Here is a 16,449-nt window from a genome sequence, read left to right on the forward strand (position 1 = left end):
TGTTTTAAAAGGTGCTGTTCTCCAGTGGGTGTATTTGTTCTTTAAAATATTAATTCATTCACTGTAGGAGTATTTAGGCTTAGCATTAGAGGGGTCAAAAGTATTGAGAAAGTTTGCCATTGCTGAAAACTCTAGTTTTAACAGTTTTTTCTTATTTTTTCCTCCTATTGAAAGTAAAAAAAAAAAAATCAATGATATTAACATACTTTTTATTTTGTAGATGTTAAAATCAAGAAGGGAAAATGTTTCAATGACCATTTTATCCTCAACACTTAGCACAGTGCCTGGACCATAGCAAACACTCAATAAATATTTACTCAATGAACACATGAGTGCTTATGATCAGACAAGCGTTAGCAGTAACAAAATTCTCAGGAGTGAAGTCACTATTGGAATTATCTATTGACTTTTCTTAGCGTAATTACAGAGTAATTAGCAGAAAAAGGTGAATAAGAGAAAAATGGCTAAATTGAAAGTGTGGCTTCATAATTGCTATTATCAATGATGAAACAAAAAACTGGTGCAAATATTTGACATCATAATTTCCAAACTGACCAGGCTTACAAATCTTACATAAAATTTAATTGAAAATGAATGAAGACCAATGAACTTCAGTGGCTTTTGGACATAATTTTTATTTAAGCATGGGCTTTTAGCTTGGTTCTCCCTAGAGTGCAACCTTTCAGTTACACAAATAGCGTTCAGAGCTACAGGGCCATTATAATGTTGCTGGTGTTGGTACAACTTCATCAGAAGGCATGAATATGACCCGCAGAAAAAACAATCCACGAAGAAAACACAATGAAAAAACAACCACTGTTTTACAAATCACTCTGTTATCACAGACACAAAATGGCAGTTACTGTTAGTAAATCAGCCACAGAACACTTAAAAAAAAATCTTTAGGCAAGGAAATGGGAACTTATTTGTGGGAGATAGGGTCTTCGTCCACAATTTAAAGTAGAAAATATTTCAGGGTCAAGCATTTTTCTTATCCACAAAACAACGCTAAACCAACATACATTTTTAAGGAGTATATTAAAGGAGATACAATATCTTTACCACTATCTTCTTGAATAGGCATTTTAATTAATTTTCTGCAGAATATAAGTAGCCCCAAATTCAGCAGCAAAATATTACAACATAACAAGTAAATACAGTTTCAATGTGTTATATTGTAGAATAGAATACATAAAGGACAAACAATGATAATTTAATCATATAAAACATGAGACATAGCTGAAATACAGTCCACTTAAATAGCTTTGTGACCAAGAATGTTAAATACTGTGCTAAATGCCATTTTAAACATAAAATCTCTTAATTTTTTTGTGCTTAAACTTTTTTTTTCTGTTAAAGTGTTTCTTATTGTCAATACTGCCACTGTAACCGATATTATGACAGATCACAACTTTCACGGACACATCAACATGAAGACATTTACTTATGAGCAAATAAGTCACTTGTCATTAGTTCACAGTGTGGGAAAGTGGTGTACACTCGGTCTTGAGAAGGGCTTTCAGGTAATCACCAAGTCCTTCACGGATATTTCCTGATATCAGATGCAGTGCGAGATGTAAAAGAATGGAGAGCAACACATCACATGTTGGAAGAAAAAAAATAAACTTTTTGATTCTTCATGGGTATCGCCTAAGTGACCTTCGTCTTCTGTTGTAGAAGTGCCTGAGCCCATGTTGTCGTGAAAAATTCATCATGTAATTTTGTTTGCGAGTGCTGTTAAAATCAAACAGGATAGAGGCAGGGAGGGAAAGGAGAAAGAGCATGTAAGTCCCATCATTGAACGTGCAATCTATTCTAGGTCCTAAGTTACTCTGATATTTATTTGAAAATGTTCAGGGTTAATAGGTCAAGCTCACATGACCACCCAGGGTCAGAGGAACTGAAGGCTGGGACCTATGCTCACTGCCTCTGGCCTTGAAGAAATCCCTGTCTTTTCATGAGTGAGCTCTGAACCAGACAATATGCCAAATTCTCTTGATTCATAGCAAACTAAAACTGTTTTGAATTTTATTTTATTCTTGAATGCTTCCTGAAAATACTTACTTGGGTACATTTCATTTGAGAAGTGTGCACTATACCCATTGCCTTATTTAAATATATCTTTAACAAGGAGGAAAAATAATCTGGTTCCTTTAGCAAACATTCTCATTTAAAGCTTAAAAAACAAACAGAAACAGACTGTTAGCTGGATCAGCTTGACCTCCTAGTTCATGCAGTCTCATGGAACAAAATAAGGAGGTCAGTTTTTCTCAGAATGTTGGATTCTCTTGTCTTCCTCAAACCATAAGCATCTGGGTTATATTTTATAAACATGGCCTCAGGAAACAGACACTCCACTGAGAAGAGATCATAAAATACTCAGAAAGTGTAACCAAATGTATAATTGTAAATATGTATGTATGTATCCCCCCACATATGTGCATACATACATTTATACATACATGCTGTGTGTGAAGCTGATAAAAATACTGAAGATGGATTTCAGGATCCTGTAGAAAACTGTACAATACTAGTAGTGATAGCTGTTAATGTTTTGGCATGGTCCTTTAAAAAGGATCGTGAGCTATAACATCACTGAAAGGATCATATTCTCACACTCTGACCTGAGTGACAATATATCCATATGTGGCATCAATATGTGGTTTATGAGAGTGAGCCTATCAGTATTTTCCAAATTCACTGAGTTTCCTCATGGTCCCAAAGCCTTTTCTTCCTAATTCCGTGAAAACATAAAATGCATATAATGTCATGTGATGTGATTCCAACATAAAGATCGATATGACATGAACTTGAGTTAGGGTAAGAGAGAGGGAAAGGGTAATTTGGTCCTGAGCAGTATAATCTGCATTATCAATCATCAATATGCTGGTAAGGTGTAAAATGATGTTTTACCTAGTATAATAGATATTATACTTAGGTATATTATACTAGCACTTGTAAAATATAAACTTTAAAACAAGATACTTTTATAGTTTGATCATTAGAAAAGAAAATTTATAATAAAACATTTCAAAGGAAAAGACATAAATTGAATTTCATCAAATATGTATAATCAAAAGGCAATAGCATCTGTGCTAAAATACTGATAGATGTCAAATTGATACATATTTTATAAAATAAAGGTACTAATAACATCCCCTCCTAGATTTCAATAATATAAAAATGCTAGAAACAATAAAATGGAAACAGAATATATCCTGAAGACATGGTAGAGAAAAATATTTTAAAAAATCAAGTTTTGTCTTTATGCAGATTTACTATCCTCCCCCTCCTATCCCCTCCATCTGACAATACTACATGTATCAACTAAGTTGATCAGTTTCAGTGTCATAGTTGAATGACACAAATTTATCCATTTATTAGCTGCTATAAGTACTAACTGCTGCCTGTGTAAAATTGAGTTACCAAAAAAACAAAACAAAACAAAACAAAACCCAAGGAATTAAGGTACTGAACTAATCAAGTGTCAAGAAAAATTATCCTGTTGCTCCTTTATTCACAAAATCTTGGGACTGGCACTTGCTGTCTTACTGCCAGCATCCTCGGTCACCTTATAGTTCTTTTCCCAAGCTATTATAGTGGCCCCTCGAACTAGCCTCCTTAACTTAATTTTTTTCCTTTTATGAAGGAAAAAAAAACTCCACTGAAAGGAAACCCCTGAAATACTAAGAAAGTATAACTGAATGCATAATTGTGTACATGTGCATGTATACCTTCCTACACATACATGCAACTGATTTTGCACACCACCAGATTCAGTAAACTTTTCATGAAACACTGGCCTCACTTTGCCCAAAACCATGCAGAATCCTCTTATCTATGGAGCAACAGCTAAGCCAACTTAAACAGACATTTCAAGTCCTCTTCATGCTTAATCTTATTCTGCCCTTTCTTTTTCTACATTCCTATACAAACAGCTCTACTCAAATGCCTTGAGTCCTTTCTACCCGCCTCATTGGCCAGCTGTCAACATCACTTCCTAGATTCCACGTGTTCAAGTATTACATTTTCTTTATTGTTTACTCCCTCCATAAGTGAACTTTTTTTTTCTACTTTGAACTCTCAGAGTGCTCATATCCTGCTTTGAAGGAGTTTGTATTCGTATCTTGGCTCCCCACAACTAAACTTTTGTTGGTATGGGGGCCAGTTCCCCAACTCCCCCCACCCCCGCACCATAGCACTGAGCCTCCTGCCTGACTCATGCGTGTGCGGTCAAGGCATGTTTGTTGAACTTATGGTGACTTACTGATTGGATTCCTGTGGTAAATCATTACTCTTTAACTATAAGGAATAATTGCAAAGTTAAAGCAATGAACATTATTCTGTTAAAACACATTTAAAGATATAAGGTACTCAAAGAGAATTTAAAATAGTTAAAATATTTTACATCAAAAAAAGATAAACTTAGAACACTGAAGATATTTTGTTATCTCAATGCAACCTAGATTGACATGAAAGTTATCTTAATATATGGGAACAAAATAACATTTAGTTTTAACAAAACTTGATGTGCTTACTTAACAGCTTTAAAGCAACGTCTCCATATAATTACTTATTATGGAGCTGATTGAAAGTCTCTGTCTTTGTAGGTGAGAAAATAAATAGTAGCAGGTTGCAGATCTTTAGTGCCCTAAAAACTACTCCCAGGTGGAAGCTTACAACCAATTTAGGGGACATTTTGAGTCACTGGATATTCTTTTTTTAATAATATTTTTTCTTAGAAGATTTTAAATATATTTCTTATTTTTTTAATATTTTTTTTTTGGTAGAGGTAGGGTCTTGCTATGTTAGCCAGGCTGGTCTCGAACTCCTGGCCTCAAGTGATTCTGTTTCCTCCGCCTCCCTAAGTGCTGGGATTACAAGCATGGCCACTGTGCCTGGCCTGGGTGCTCTTTAATTCTGAATAAGTTTATGCATCAGTATCATATCTTTGGATCCCTGAGAATGTTGATATATATATAGTAATGGACTTGCTATAGATGCCTAGTGTTTATACAGTCATATTAAAAATGGCGGGGTGCAGTGACTCATGCCTGTAATCCCAGCACTTTGGGAGACTGAGGCAGGTGGATCACGAGGTCAGGAGATCAAGACCATCCAGCTAACACAGTGAAACCCCATCTCTACTAAAAATACAAAAAATTAGCTGGGTGTTGTGGCACGCCTCTGTAGTCCCAGATATTTGGGAGGCTGAGGCAGGAGAATTGCTTGAACCTGGGAGGAAGAGGTTGCAGTGAGCTGAGACCGCGCCACTGCACTCCAGCCTGGGGCAACATGGCAAGACTCCGTCTCAAAAAACAAACAAAAAAACCAAAAAAAAAAACCACACTATCAAAGCATCCTGGAAACTAGCTGGTAGTTTGGTATGTGAAATATAAAAATCTTTTGAGTCAGTTGAGTCAATATAAAAATGTAATGAGGTGGATATTTCCAGTTTATGAGCCTTTCAAAATCAAGCACTGTGGCAAGCTATACCAAAATGCTGTCTGCCTCTAAGACCACTTAATAAATTGACATGGTTCCCACAAGTTATTGTATCTTCTAAAATGTCTAACAGCATTGGGCATTAGGGGAATTTTTAACAAGTTTATCTTATATTTACTCATTTTTTGGTGTGCAGTATATCTGTGAGCCTATTTTTTGTTTTTGATACATTTAGATGTACAGCTATACATAACCTTATAACTGAAATAAGTGCAATGAACTTTTAAAGATTTATTTATTCACTGCAATTACCAGAGAAAGTAATTTTTATTTTCAGTTCAATAAAAAGAGGTAATGTTCATCCCAAGGCACATCAGCTATGCCACTTGACATATCAATTTGCTTTGGTTGTGGATAGAACTAGGTCCATGTTTAAATTCTCCCATTATGAATAAGTCATTGAAAGAAGGGAGAATGAACAACAAAGGCTTCTTGGAAATGATAATGTAAATTTCCTTTATTGCCAAGGGAGTTTAGGGACTTAGATGGCATAAAGAATTATAAAGTGTTTCCTTGTTTCTGCATAGGAAATATGGCCATTGCAAGATCTTTGAGTAAATAGTGACTCTGTGCTCTTTTGAACTGTTACTCTTCAAAGGAGACACAATCTTAGCTCATTTATTATTATGAAAACAATTCAATTGATTTTTAAATAGATTCTAAAGGAAATGGAGGAGATAGAGAATTGATACTAACTTGAGCTCATAGAAATATAGTCATTTCTACTTGTCAGTAATTTATCAGAACGTGGTAGAATAATGATTTATATGAATGCAGACATAAGAATCCAGTGGACTATTCAACATATCTTAGAAATATTGGTGAGTGTTAGATGGGAAGCTGCCATTCAAACTATCACTGAAACTTGCCTGCATAGAGGATGCCACACATTTGACTTAAAGGCCATGCATTTTCAGGAAGGCTACACACAAGTAAGTGCAGGCACAAATGTCTCACACATATGGAAGATTTCATATTTCTTTTCTCTGCTAAATGGGGATGAGAATAATATCAAATCATGTGCACCTCAGGAGCTGTAAGGATGAAATGAAAACTTCTAGCACTATATATAGATGTTCAATAAATTATAACCATTTTGCCTTCTTAAGTTTTAAAGTATCTCAGAGGACAAATATAAGTATATATTAAAAGTGGCCAATCTTATCTAAGGACAAGATCTAGAACTCGTAAGTATTATGAACACATCTACTCCATCTGCCAATTCAGTTAATAACTTAGAGGAGAATTGGTAAGGCAAGGGACCCTCATGCATCTTCAACATAGTAGGTCTTTCAAAAGACATTACATGTAATCAGAGTCCCTAAATCTTTTGCACACATTTCTATTTTCCCCTGTCCCTCATAACAAATTTGTCAACTGGGAGTACTTCAGAGGCACCCAATACAGTGTCAAGCACAGAGGAGAATCTAGGTCAAATCTGTTGCCCAATGACAAAATGCTGACTAGCACTCTGGTCTATGCTGTTGTGCCCACTATTGTATATATTAGGGACTTATCTCAATTTGACTGGCTCTGAATTTACATGGATATAAGTTTCGAATGTTCCAGTATGTACCAGTATCATTTATTACTGTTTTCATAGTTTTTTTTTGTTTTTTTGGTTTTTTTTTTAGTTGCAAAGGTGTTTTACAAAACTTCTCGGTTAAGTTTGGTGACACTGATGAAATTATTTATTAGTAAACAGTTCCCCAGATTTAGTAAGGAGGACTTACCTTACTCTAGTGGAAAACCAATGACAGCAAATAATGAAATATAACACAAGTTAAAAAATGCCTTTCAATGCATGCAGCACTGTGATTAGTCATAAAAGTCTGATCAGGTTTAGACGCAATATAGGATTTTTCATCTCTTTTGAAAATAAAAATTAAAGAAGTTATTTCTTATTCTTCTATACCCAATATATACATATACTTTTCTATGTAATGCAACATGCAATATTTGCTCATAACCGTATGTTAAGATACATGTAGCTGTACTACATTTGGCATAAATGTTGCATATAAATTATAAATATTAATAGCTTAATAACTACTAATTTTATTATCTGATTTTCAATTATTTTACATTGTAGGAAATACTAATTCCTGAATATATTAAGGAATGGACTTTAAAAAATACAGAAGTCTTCTATGTCAGATAACACAATCAAATTTAATAAAGGACAAATATGCTTTGCAACAAATGTAATATGCTCATCTCCATAAATCATTTGTGCCAAAAATGTGACAATATCTTGATAATGAATAGCATGAGGGGATGGTCACGATGGAACTCATTTTAAAAACTGATAAATGCTTTTAAGACTATAGTTAGCAACATAAGGTTTGCAGTTCTCCGTAAATGTGGTAATAATTCACTTTTTAGTCAATTCATTCACGAAGGCTTTTTACTGAGCAGTTTGCTTTCAAGGTACACATGCAAAAATTGGCCCACTTCATTATACACATGACAGGTGTGACTTAGACACGTACGCAGGAAATGTGATGTGTGAATGAAATGCGAGTTGGGTGAGGGAGATTCTTAGGATAGAAGTATGAGTGCCCAAAAAAAATGGTTAAGACAACAAATTCTCTTTTATCCTAAGAAGAACCTCACCAGCATGGATCTTGTGAGGGATCTGCCCAATGTATTCATAAACATATACTGAAAAATAAATATTCTATGCTAGCTAATGAATTCAGAGAAATTATTTTTCTGACACTTGATTGTCAATGATCGTGTTATGCCACATCATTCAGACTTTATGGAATGAGGACTTTTTGTAAGCTAGTGAGGCTGGAAAAATATTATCTGTCAATTCGGTTCTTCTGTTACACGGCAGATTAGCAGGGGCTAATCATCGTGAAATGCTTTTCATGTGCAGATTTTATTGGAAAATATGAGAGTGGGAAGATTGCACTCTCAAACAAGCATAAGAGACTGCTTGTTAAATGCTAAAAGGGAGGTTTTCATCTTTTTGGTGTGGGGCTTGTCATTCTGTATGTCCATATTTATGAAACTCAAATCCTTCCACATGTAGTATTTTAGAATTAAACCATTTAATTAAAAAGATATTACAAATCTTGTTCATTTAGGATACACTCTTAAATCCTGAAATATTGTTGAAAGTGCTAAATTTGTTCTCATTAAACTTGTGTTTTCTTGGTTAATATGGGCAGTACTGAGGTTAAACTCAATATAAGATACCATGCATCACCATAATTTTTCTTTCTAGGGGTTTTTAGCATGTGTCCTTGGTGCACATGCACAAAAGCGAAACTATGGTAATAAAGTTAGATTAAAGCCAACCTTCTCTTAAAAAAAGTACATTTTTAAAAATTCCTAAGTGAAATGTATGCCCCAACCATTAGTTGCAAAAACATATCAGTAGCCCTGTTTGTAACATACAGTTAGGTAGGGTTTGTATCTCTTAAGATACAAGCCTCAGTCTGCTACTCTCCCCGCCATGCTTGAGGAGTTAACATTGCTAGTTCAAATAATCAAGTGTTCTGATACAAAAGTGCAGTTAATTAAGAGAACGCTTTCAGTTAATAGGGGTTTATGGAAGTATTCCACCTATTTCTAAATATACATCCTTTGGAGCAAAGTTATAATTAGGAATATTTGTGATCATGACATGAACCTTGGCTCTAGCTTCTTTGTGCCTCATGTGATTGAAAGACACTCTGGAAAACTATTATATTTAATTTTTTGAATTATCTGGAACTTGTTTATTTTGAGCGCATCACATAAATGAATGAATTGAAGTAATTATTTTGTAGAGCTACTAATTGCATATTAATGAATGAATGCCTTAAAACTGTTTGTGGCTCTTTTGAAAAGAAGTGCTTTGAAGGGGTAGAGTGATATAGAAATGTTAAACTATAAGATCAGAGCAAAACATCAAAAACATAGTTCTGGAAATATAACATCTTATTATACATTTTTTGAAACAACTCATTTATTGAACTCGGCTTTGTGAGATATTTCTTTTCTTCAAAAAGCAGGAAAATAAAGGAATTCCTTTAACAAATTTTTGAAATGTCATTAAAGAGACTGCATTTGCTTTTGCAATTATATATACATAAAAGCATGTGGTATATATAAAGTTATAATTTTTAAGTTATTCCTGAAAGAAGACTTGGAATAAAATTCAAAGCATACAACACCATGCAAATGTAACAATGCGCTTGTCTCATTCAAAATGTTTTAGTGCTCTGAGAGTTTGAGATAATAATGCAGGATAAGAACAGACTTATAAGGCTATGAGCCTGGTAGATGACAAATTCTTCAAAGTGTTTAAAATACGGAGCTTGATGCTGGTAGTTGCTTATAAGCATTAATTCCAACACCAGGTGACCTGGGAGATTCCTTGGGTGCTGTGTGCTGAGGCTTTCTGCCGGTGCTGAGAACCTCTGAGGCAGCAGGTTGACAGGGAGCAAGGAATAGAGTTCTGTTTCCAATATGTGAAGGGGTTGCTTTTACACTGGCTGGTATATTGGCACCTCTGAACCCCTCGCCCCTGCTTTTTAATCTTAGTACAAGTGAGGAAATTACTGGTGATGATATGTCTCTGAAATCCAAAATAGATGAGTGCAATTGATTGTTTGGGCAGGATGAAAATATCTACTTAAATGTGTGATACGTTAAAAATTATTGTGTTTACTCAAGGGCAGGATTAGTATCCTGCCGTCTTTTGAGGACTGTCAGGTTTTGAAGTTTCTATAGGAGTTGGTAATGCTTTGTCAGGCACAGGGAGCCCCATTAATGCAATTGTATTGGCAAGCTGCTTGAAAGGTAAGAAGTGGTTATTGACTCTAATTTTATTCTCTACCAGTTTATTAGAATCACCTGAGCTGCTTTTAAAACAAGAATGATGTCCAGTTCCCACTGCAGATCAATTTAAAGCCTCATCCAAAGGGATGGGCCTGGACATTGGGACATTCGTTGATGTTTTCAAAAGCTTCCCAAGTGATTTTGACGTTCAAACAGATTGAGAAGTGCTGTCCTGAAAGGCAAATAGCCAGGGCAAAATGGTTCCAGAGTTGGATTTTGGTCTATGTAGACATCTCTCTATGACCTTACTGTACATAGATTCATTTCAGGACCCAGGCTATTCTGCTGGAATAACGTAGTCTGAGGAAATCAGTATCTAAGTAAAACATCAGCCTCATATTTAGATTCAAATGAGTCTGGACTGTTACTTTAAACTTCAACTTTGTCTTGTGGAGGCAGAGCCCAGCAAGTTGTCCAAAAGCAGCAGCGCGCACAGGAGGCTAGTGTGGGGACCAGGTTGCTCTTGGATTTGGGGGTTGATATGGATGCCATGCAAGCAGGTGCCTCAGTGAAAACTAAGACGAGGGCTAGCTCAAGACTGAAAAATTCAGCTCATGGCTATGACTGAACGAAAACAAATCTGGTAGTTTTCCTACCAATTAATCACTTAAATTTGCTTGCAAAATGACTGAAATCAGCCAAGGGACTGATTTCATTTTGGATTTGGTAAACAGAATGAACATTTGAACCTATCTACCGAGAAGATTCGCTTCTCCTTGCCAACCATTTGGAGCCATCAGTCCGAACCCGTCGAGACATAAGCATTCCAGTTCTACAGGAACTAGATCGTTAGAGAAAAAGCAAGTCATCTCTCTGTGAGTGAACAGTCAACCCAGCCAGGTGAGAGTGGTGACAGCTTTATTATATAGAGGGAAAAACACCTTTAACTTGTTAGGTGCTGGGATTGGTCAGGAGGAATCTGAAACCACAAATTCTTTGTTCTAGTTGCAACCCCCACATCATTAAATGGAGAATGTCTGTAATTGGGCACATTAGTTAGTAACACTTCAGACACTGCCCACTACAGATCCTTCCTCTTCAAGGATGTCATTTCATTTTATAAGGCAACCCAGATCTGCCTTAAGACATGGTTTCTCATTTACCTGGAGACTTTTGTTTTATCCAATTTAACCAATATTGTCAATCCTTAAATAAATGTTGTGCTTATGGAGGTTTTCTAAGGTACATTTCATTTGGGGCTTTGCTATTTCACTGATGACTTGAGCTATAGCTTGCAGTTGCAAAAGAGTGTAAGCCAAAGTGCTCCTGTGGGGGCTTCTCATCAAAAACGGTTCTTACTGAATTAAGGAGCATGCCATATCAAAGGAATTTCAGACCTTTCTGAAATGGACATGGGATGCCATGAATCAGATACTCACAGGACGACCTCTACATGGTCCAAAGCCCACTGATCATGACCTGTTCCATTGTGGCGTGGTTGCCACCAGCGCAGTAAGACTCCTTTCATTCGTGCCTCCCTGGGTCACAGACAGAGGGGACAAAGAGATTATACATTAGGAAGCAGAACTTTTTGGTATTTGACTTCTAGATGTCAAATATTATAATAGGCTAATCTAAATCAACAAAATGTTGTGCATGGAATTCAGATTTGCTTAAGTCATAGTATTCTGAGCAGCATCAAATTTTACTGGCTACTCAAGGACTTGTAAAACTTTTCCATCTCTCTCCCTCTCACTTGTTCCATTAATGTCCAAAGATATTTAGTCAAGCATGGAGTGCTTTCTGTGTGACAGACACTGTGCTAGAAGCTGGGCTTACAATGCAAAGCAAAACTGACATGACTACTTAACCTCAGTAAAATTTCAAACTAGCACGCCAGCAGAAAATAAATGTTTTCTAAGACTAGAAAAACTAGTTAAAGCAAGGGAAATAGGCAAAAACTGCCCTTGCATTTAGTTATTATTGTCTATTTCCTCTTGTCCCTATTCCTTGTTTTAATTTGTGCCTTTCTTGTCCTCATCAAAAATAGTAACACCACTTTGGAGATCTGGGTTAGTCTTGCTTCTGCCACCACCTAGTTTTGTGGCATTGTGATTCCCAGGGATTCACAAAGGGATTGTGCATGAGACCATGCCTTTCCATTTGAGCCACTTACAGGGGGACATTGTAAGACACTCTCTGAGCTTGTGTGAAGTCCTTTGGCTGGTGCTGGGCGATGACGTGCCAGGTGATCCCATTGTTGACGCTATATTGCAGCAGCACCGCCTTGTCCACAGTGTGGGGGCCACTCAGGTCACTGTTGCAGCTGTCCGTCTGCGACGTGCTCCCAATTTGCAAGACAAACATGATTTTGCTGAAAAACACAGGGAAACCATCTTCATTTTTATTTATTTATTTTTTGAGATGGAGTCTTGCGCTGTCACCCAGGCTGGAATGCAGTGGTGTGATCTTGACTCACTGCAACCTCTGCCTCCTGGGTTCAAGTGAGTCTCTTGCCTCGGCCTCCCTAGTAGCTGGGATAACAGGTGCGCACCACCACGCCTGGCTAATTTTTGTATTTTTAGTGGAGACGGGGTTTCAACATGTTGGCCAGGCTGGTCTCGAACTCCTGACCTCAGGCGATCCACCCACCTTGGCCTCCCAAAGTGCCGGGATTACAGGCATAAGCCACTGTGCCCGGCTAGGAAATCATCTTTAAATTCAGGAAGTATGAAAGGAGTTATACTTCCTTGGTCTTTTCTTGTTTCTAAAGTCCATAATTTCCAAGTTCATAATATAGTAGAACCAGAAGCAGCCAGTCTTGAGAGCTTGTTTGGAGGTTCTAGCAAGGGAGCACAGTTACTTGTATACCCTTCACCAAAGACTGGTCCTCCTCTATTGGGGATGGTCATCCTATTCACCCAGCATGCAGCTTTGGGAGGGATGCATGTGGAGTGGTGAGGGAGGAAGGGGACACCCGCCTAGCTAGCCAGATCAGCTGAATCAACCCTGGTGATCAATGGAGCAACAGATGTCGCAGCCAGATCACCCTCACATCTGTGAAGCAGCCAGTCTTATGACTACATCACTGTTAGTAACAAAATTTATTCATATTGTCTTCTATATTATACATGTGAAGACCTCAGGCTGACTTTCTATACAAAGAAAGTATTTTTGACTTTCAAAGATGTGCCCTCTTTTCATGATGTTGGAAATCTTGTTAGAGTATTTCATTGAAAACATCTTCTTTTCTCTGAAAGGTAATATGGACCAAACAGACAACTGAGGACATAGAATACAACCACAATATTTATGCTGCATTCTTTTTACAGATAACTCCAAGCTGAACACATCTGGATGGGGATAAATTATGACTATTTTAGGAAAGGCTGTCTGGAGATTAGAGCTGAGGGAAAACTGAGTTAGGATGTGCAGGTTCTGAACCATGTCTGCTATTCTGTTCAACATGACATTTTGCTTTTCATTGTCATCCTTGGCCTAGATAGAGCTTTTAGGCATGGGAAATAAATCCTCATAAGATTCCTCATGATTAACAGAGTACCTAATTTAAAGTAGGTGGTGGAATAAAGAGCTAGATTTAGAAACGTATAAATGCATAAACTAATTTAAAACATAGTGTGCCATTACTATGTACCTAGTTGCAGCTATATATGGTAGTGTCACAGAAAACACCAGGTTATCTCTAGATTAAGTATTTCATTTTGGTAGGCAAAAAAAAAAAAAAAAAAGGAAGATGGTAGATGCAACTTTTATCATATCATGGTTGCCATACAGGAATTAATTTTATTTTCATTGTTTATCATATTAAGGGCCCCCAAACCTGCCTTTCTGCCTGTGAAAATACAACACTAATATTATATTTTCCAAAGTGAAAGGTTTTAAGTAAACTATCTTCCCATTAATCAAACACATATTCTCATAGCTACTGAACACTTTTCAGCATTCAAGAAATACTCTACAATAATATCTAGCAACCTTTTTTAAGCCTCGGAATCTTTTCTTGAATTATATAGACAAAAAGCTGTGTTTACTCTGGATAAGGAAGCCAAAGCTGCGAAGGGCAGATAGGGAAGGAAATTCAGTCCTCCTTATGTCTTTGTCAGTCACTTCCCTAGTCCATTTGCAAGGTCTCTGCCCACTCTACTCTGCATTAACCCTCAGCAACTATAGCACATAAAATTTTAAAGATCTTATCCATTCATCCATCCCTCCTCCATTTCTATTTATTGTACTTACGTGTGCTAAATATAGGCATATGTTTGCATTGCTACACATTTACTTCACATACACATTTATATATTTGCCTGTGCTCAACATTAAATTATCTATGTAGTTTATACCTAATCATTAAAAAAAAATATTTGGCCATTTTTCTGGGCTTATGCCTACATTACCACCACTCAGCCACTGTGAGTGAAGAAATACAAAGCAATTCTCTAATAAAGTTAAGTGAAGCATAATTCTGAGTTGTGAAACATATATGCTTCCTTGTCCCAAATTCAAATGATAGGTTTTCACTGATAAATTCTATGTCTGGACTACAATATGGATGTTTGGGTACCTTGCTCGAGTGAGATCCAGAGGCTTGGTAGCTGCTTGCCTGATCTGACAGCCATTAAAGTACAGTGAGTCTCCATGGGCGTAGGGGGCCAGCTGCCCACAGCCACTTCCTATGACTCCACCTTGAATGGTCTCCCAGTTTGCCTCGGTGACTCTTGCGGACTCAAAATTATCTTTAATATAACTAGGAAGGTCGTGACTGAAAACAGAGCAGTCATCACCTAGAGGACAAGGAATAGTCACAGAAATTAACTGGACCAACCAGAGTTATTCAAGATTAAGAACAAGTATTCAAGTTCAGATTTAAGTCGTTGTTGTTGTAAGAATGGCAAAATACAAGGAACTTAAACAACTTTACCAAAAAAAAAAAAAAAAAACAAAAAAAAACCAAACAACCCCATCAAAAAGTGGGTGAAGGATCTGAACAGATACTTCTCAAAAGACGACATTTATGCGGCCAGCAAACATATGAAAAAAAGCTAATCATCACTGGTCATTAGAGAAATGCAAATCAAAACCACAATGAGATACCATCTCATGCCAGTTAGAATGGTGATCATTAAAAAGTCAGGAAACAACAGATGCTGGAGAGGATGTAGAGAAATAGGAAAAATTTTACACTGTTGGTGGGAGTGTAAATTAGTTCAACCATTGTGGAAGACAGTGTGGTGATTCCTCAAGGATCTAGAACTAGAAATACCATTTGACCCAGCCATCCCATTACTGGGTATACACCCAAAGGATTATAAGTCGTTCTACTCTAAAGACACATGCACACGTATGTTTATTGCAGCACTATTCACAACAGCAAAGACTTGGAACCAACCCAAATGCCCATCAGTGTTAGACTGGGTAAAAAAAATGTGGCACATATATACCATGGAATACTATACAGCCATAAAAAAGGATGAGTTCATGTCCTTTGCAGGGACATGGATGAAGCTGGAAATCATCATTCTCAGCAAACTAACACAAGAACAGAAAACCAAACACTGCATGTTCTCATTCATAGGTGGGAGCTGAACAATGAGAACACATGGACACAGGGAGGGGAACATCACACACCAGGGCCTGTTGGGGGATAGGAGGCAAGGGGAAGGATAGCATTGGGAGAAATACCTAATGTAGGTGATGGGTTGGTGGGTGCAGCAAACCATCCTGGCACGTGTATACCTATGTATCAAACCTGCACATTCTGCTCATGTATCCCAGAACTTAGGGAAAAAAAAGGAAACGTAACAAAATCCAGCATAAATAAATACATAAATAAATAAATAATTGAACGTTCTTACAGTAAAAAAAAAAAAAAAAAAAAAAAAAAATGGCAAAATACTAAGTAGATACAGACTCCCAGAAGTAAATGTTTTGTTTTGGCAATTATTGGCTTATATTGTTGGAAAAAAAATCCAATTTTCTTTGAGTCAATGTTAACTGAAATATGTAGTGCTCATGTCCGTATTTGCTGTGTAAAACTGTTGTTTAAATACCACAGCATCTGGCTGGGCCTTGAATGTTTACCAGTGGTGGGTCTCAGTAGGGAACTCTCACCCTGGTATAAGAGGCCTATCTAATTTCTTTTTTCCTAGC

The 16,449-nt window shown here is 36.8% G+C and overlaps 1 protein-coding gene across 2 annotated transcripts in view; it reads right to left on the reverse strand.

The window, feature by feature from the left end:
* Positions 1 to 617: 617 nt before the first annotated feature.
* RELN (reelin) overlaps positions 618 to 16,449 on the reverse strand; it is a 520,317-nt gene continuing 504,485 nt past the window's right edge. Inside the window, exons 61-65 of one of the 2 annotated variants that reach the window (XM_025380191.1) lie at positions 14,864 to 15,083; positions 12,458 to 12,655; positions 11,721 to 11,819; positions 7,239 to 7,244; positions 618 to 1,734 (exon numbers count right to left, since the gene is read on the reverse strand). In XM_025380191.1, the coding sequence (XP_025235976.1) occupies positions 1,638 to 1,734; positions 7,239 to 7,244; positions 11,721 to 11,819; positions 12,458 to 12,655; positions 14,864 to 15,083 (620 nt within the window). In that variant the 3' untranslated portion in view covers positions 618 to 1,637. The remainder of the gene's footprint in view (positions 1,735 to 7,238; positions 7,245 to 11,720; positions 11,820 to 12,457; positions 12,656 to 14,863; positions 15,084 to 16,449) is intronic. The other variant, XM_025380192.1, reaches the window with a different exon arrangement.

The sequence above is a fragment of the Theropithecus gelada genome, chromosome 3 (genome assembly GCF_003255815.1).
Source record: "Theropithecus gelada isolate Dixy chromosome 3, Tgel_1.0, whole genome shotgun sequence".
Lineage (NCBI taxonomy): Eukaryota > Metazoa > Chordata > Mammalia > Primates > Cercopithecidae > Theropithecus > Theropithecus gelada.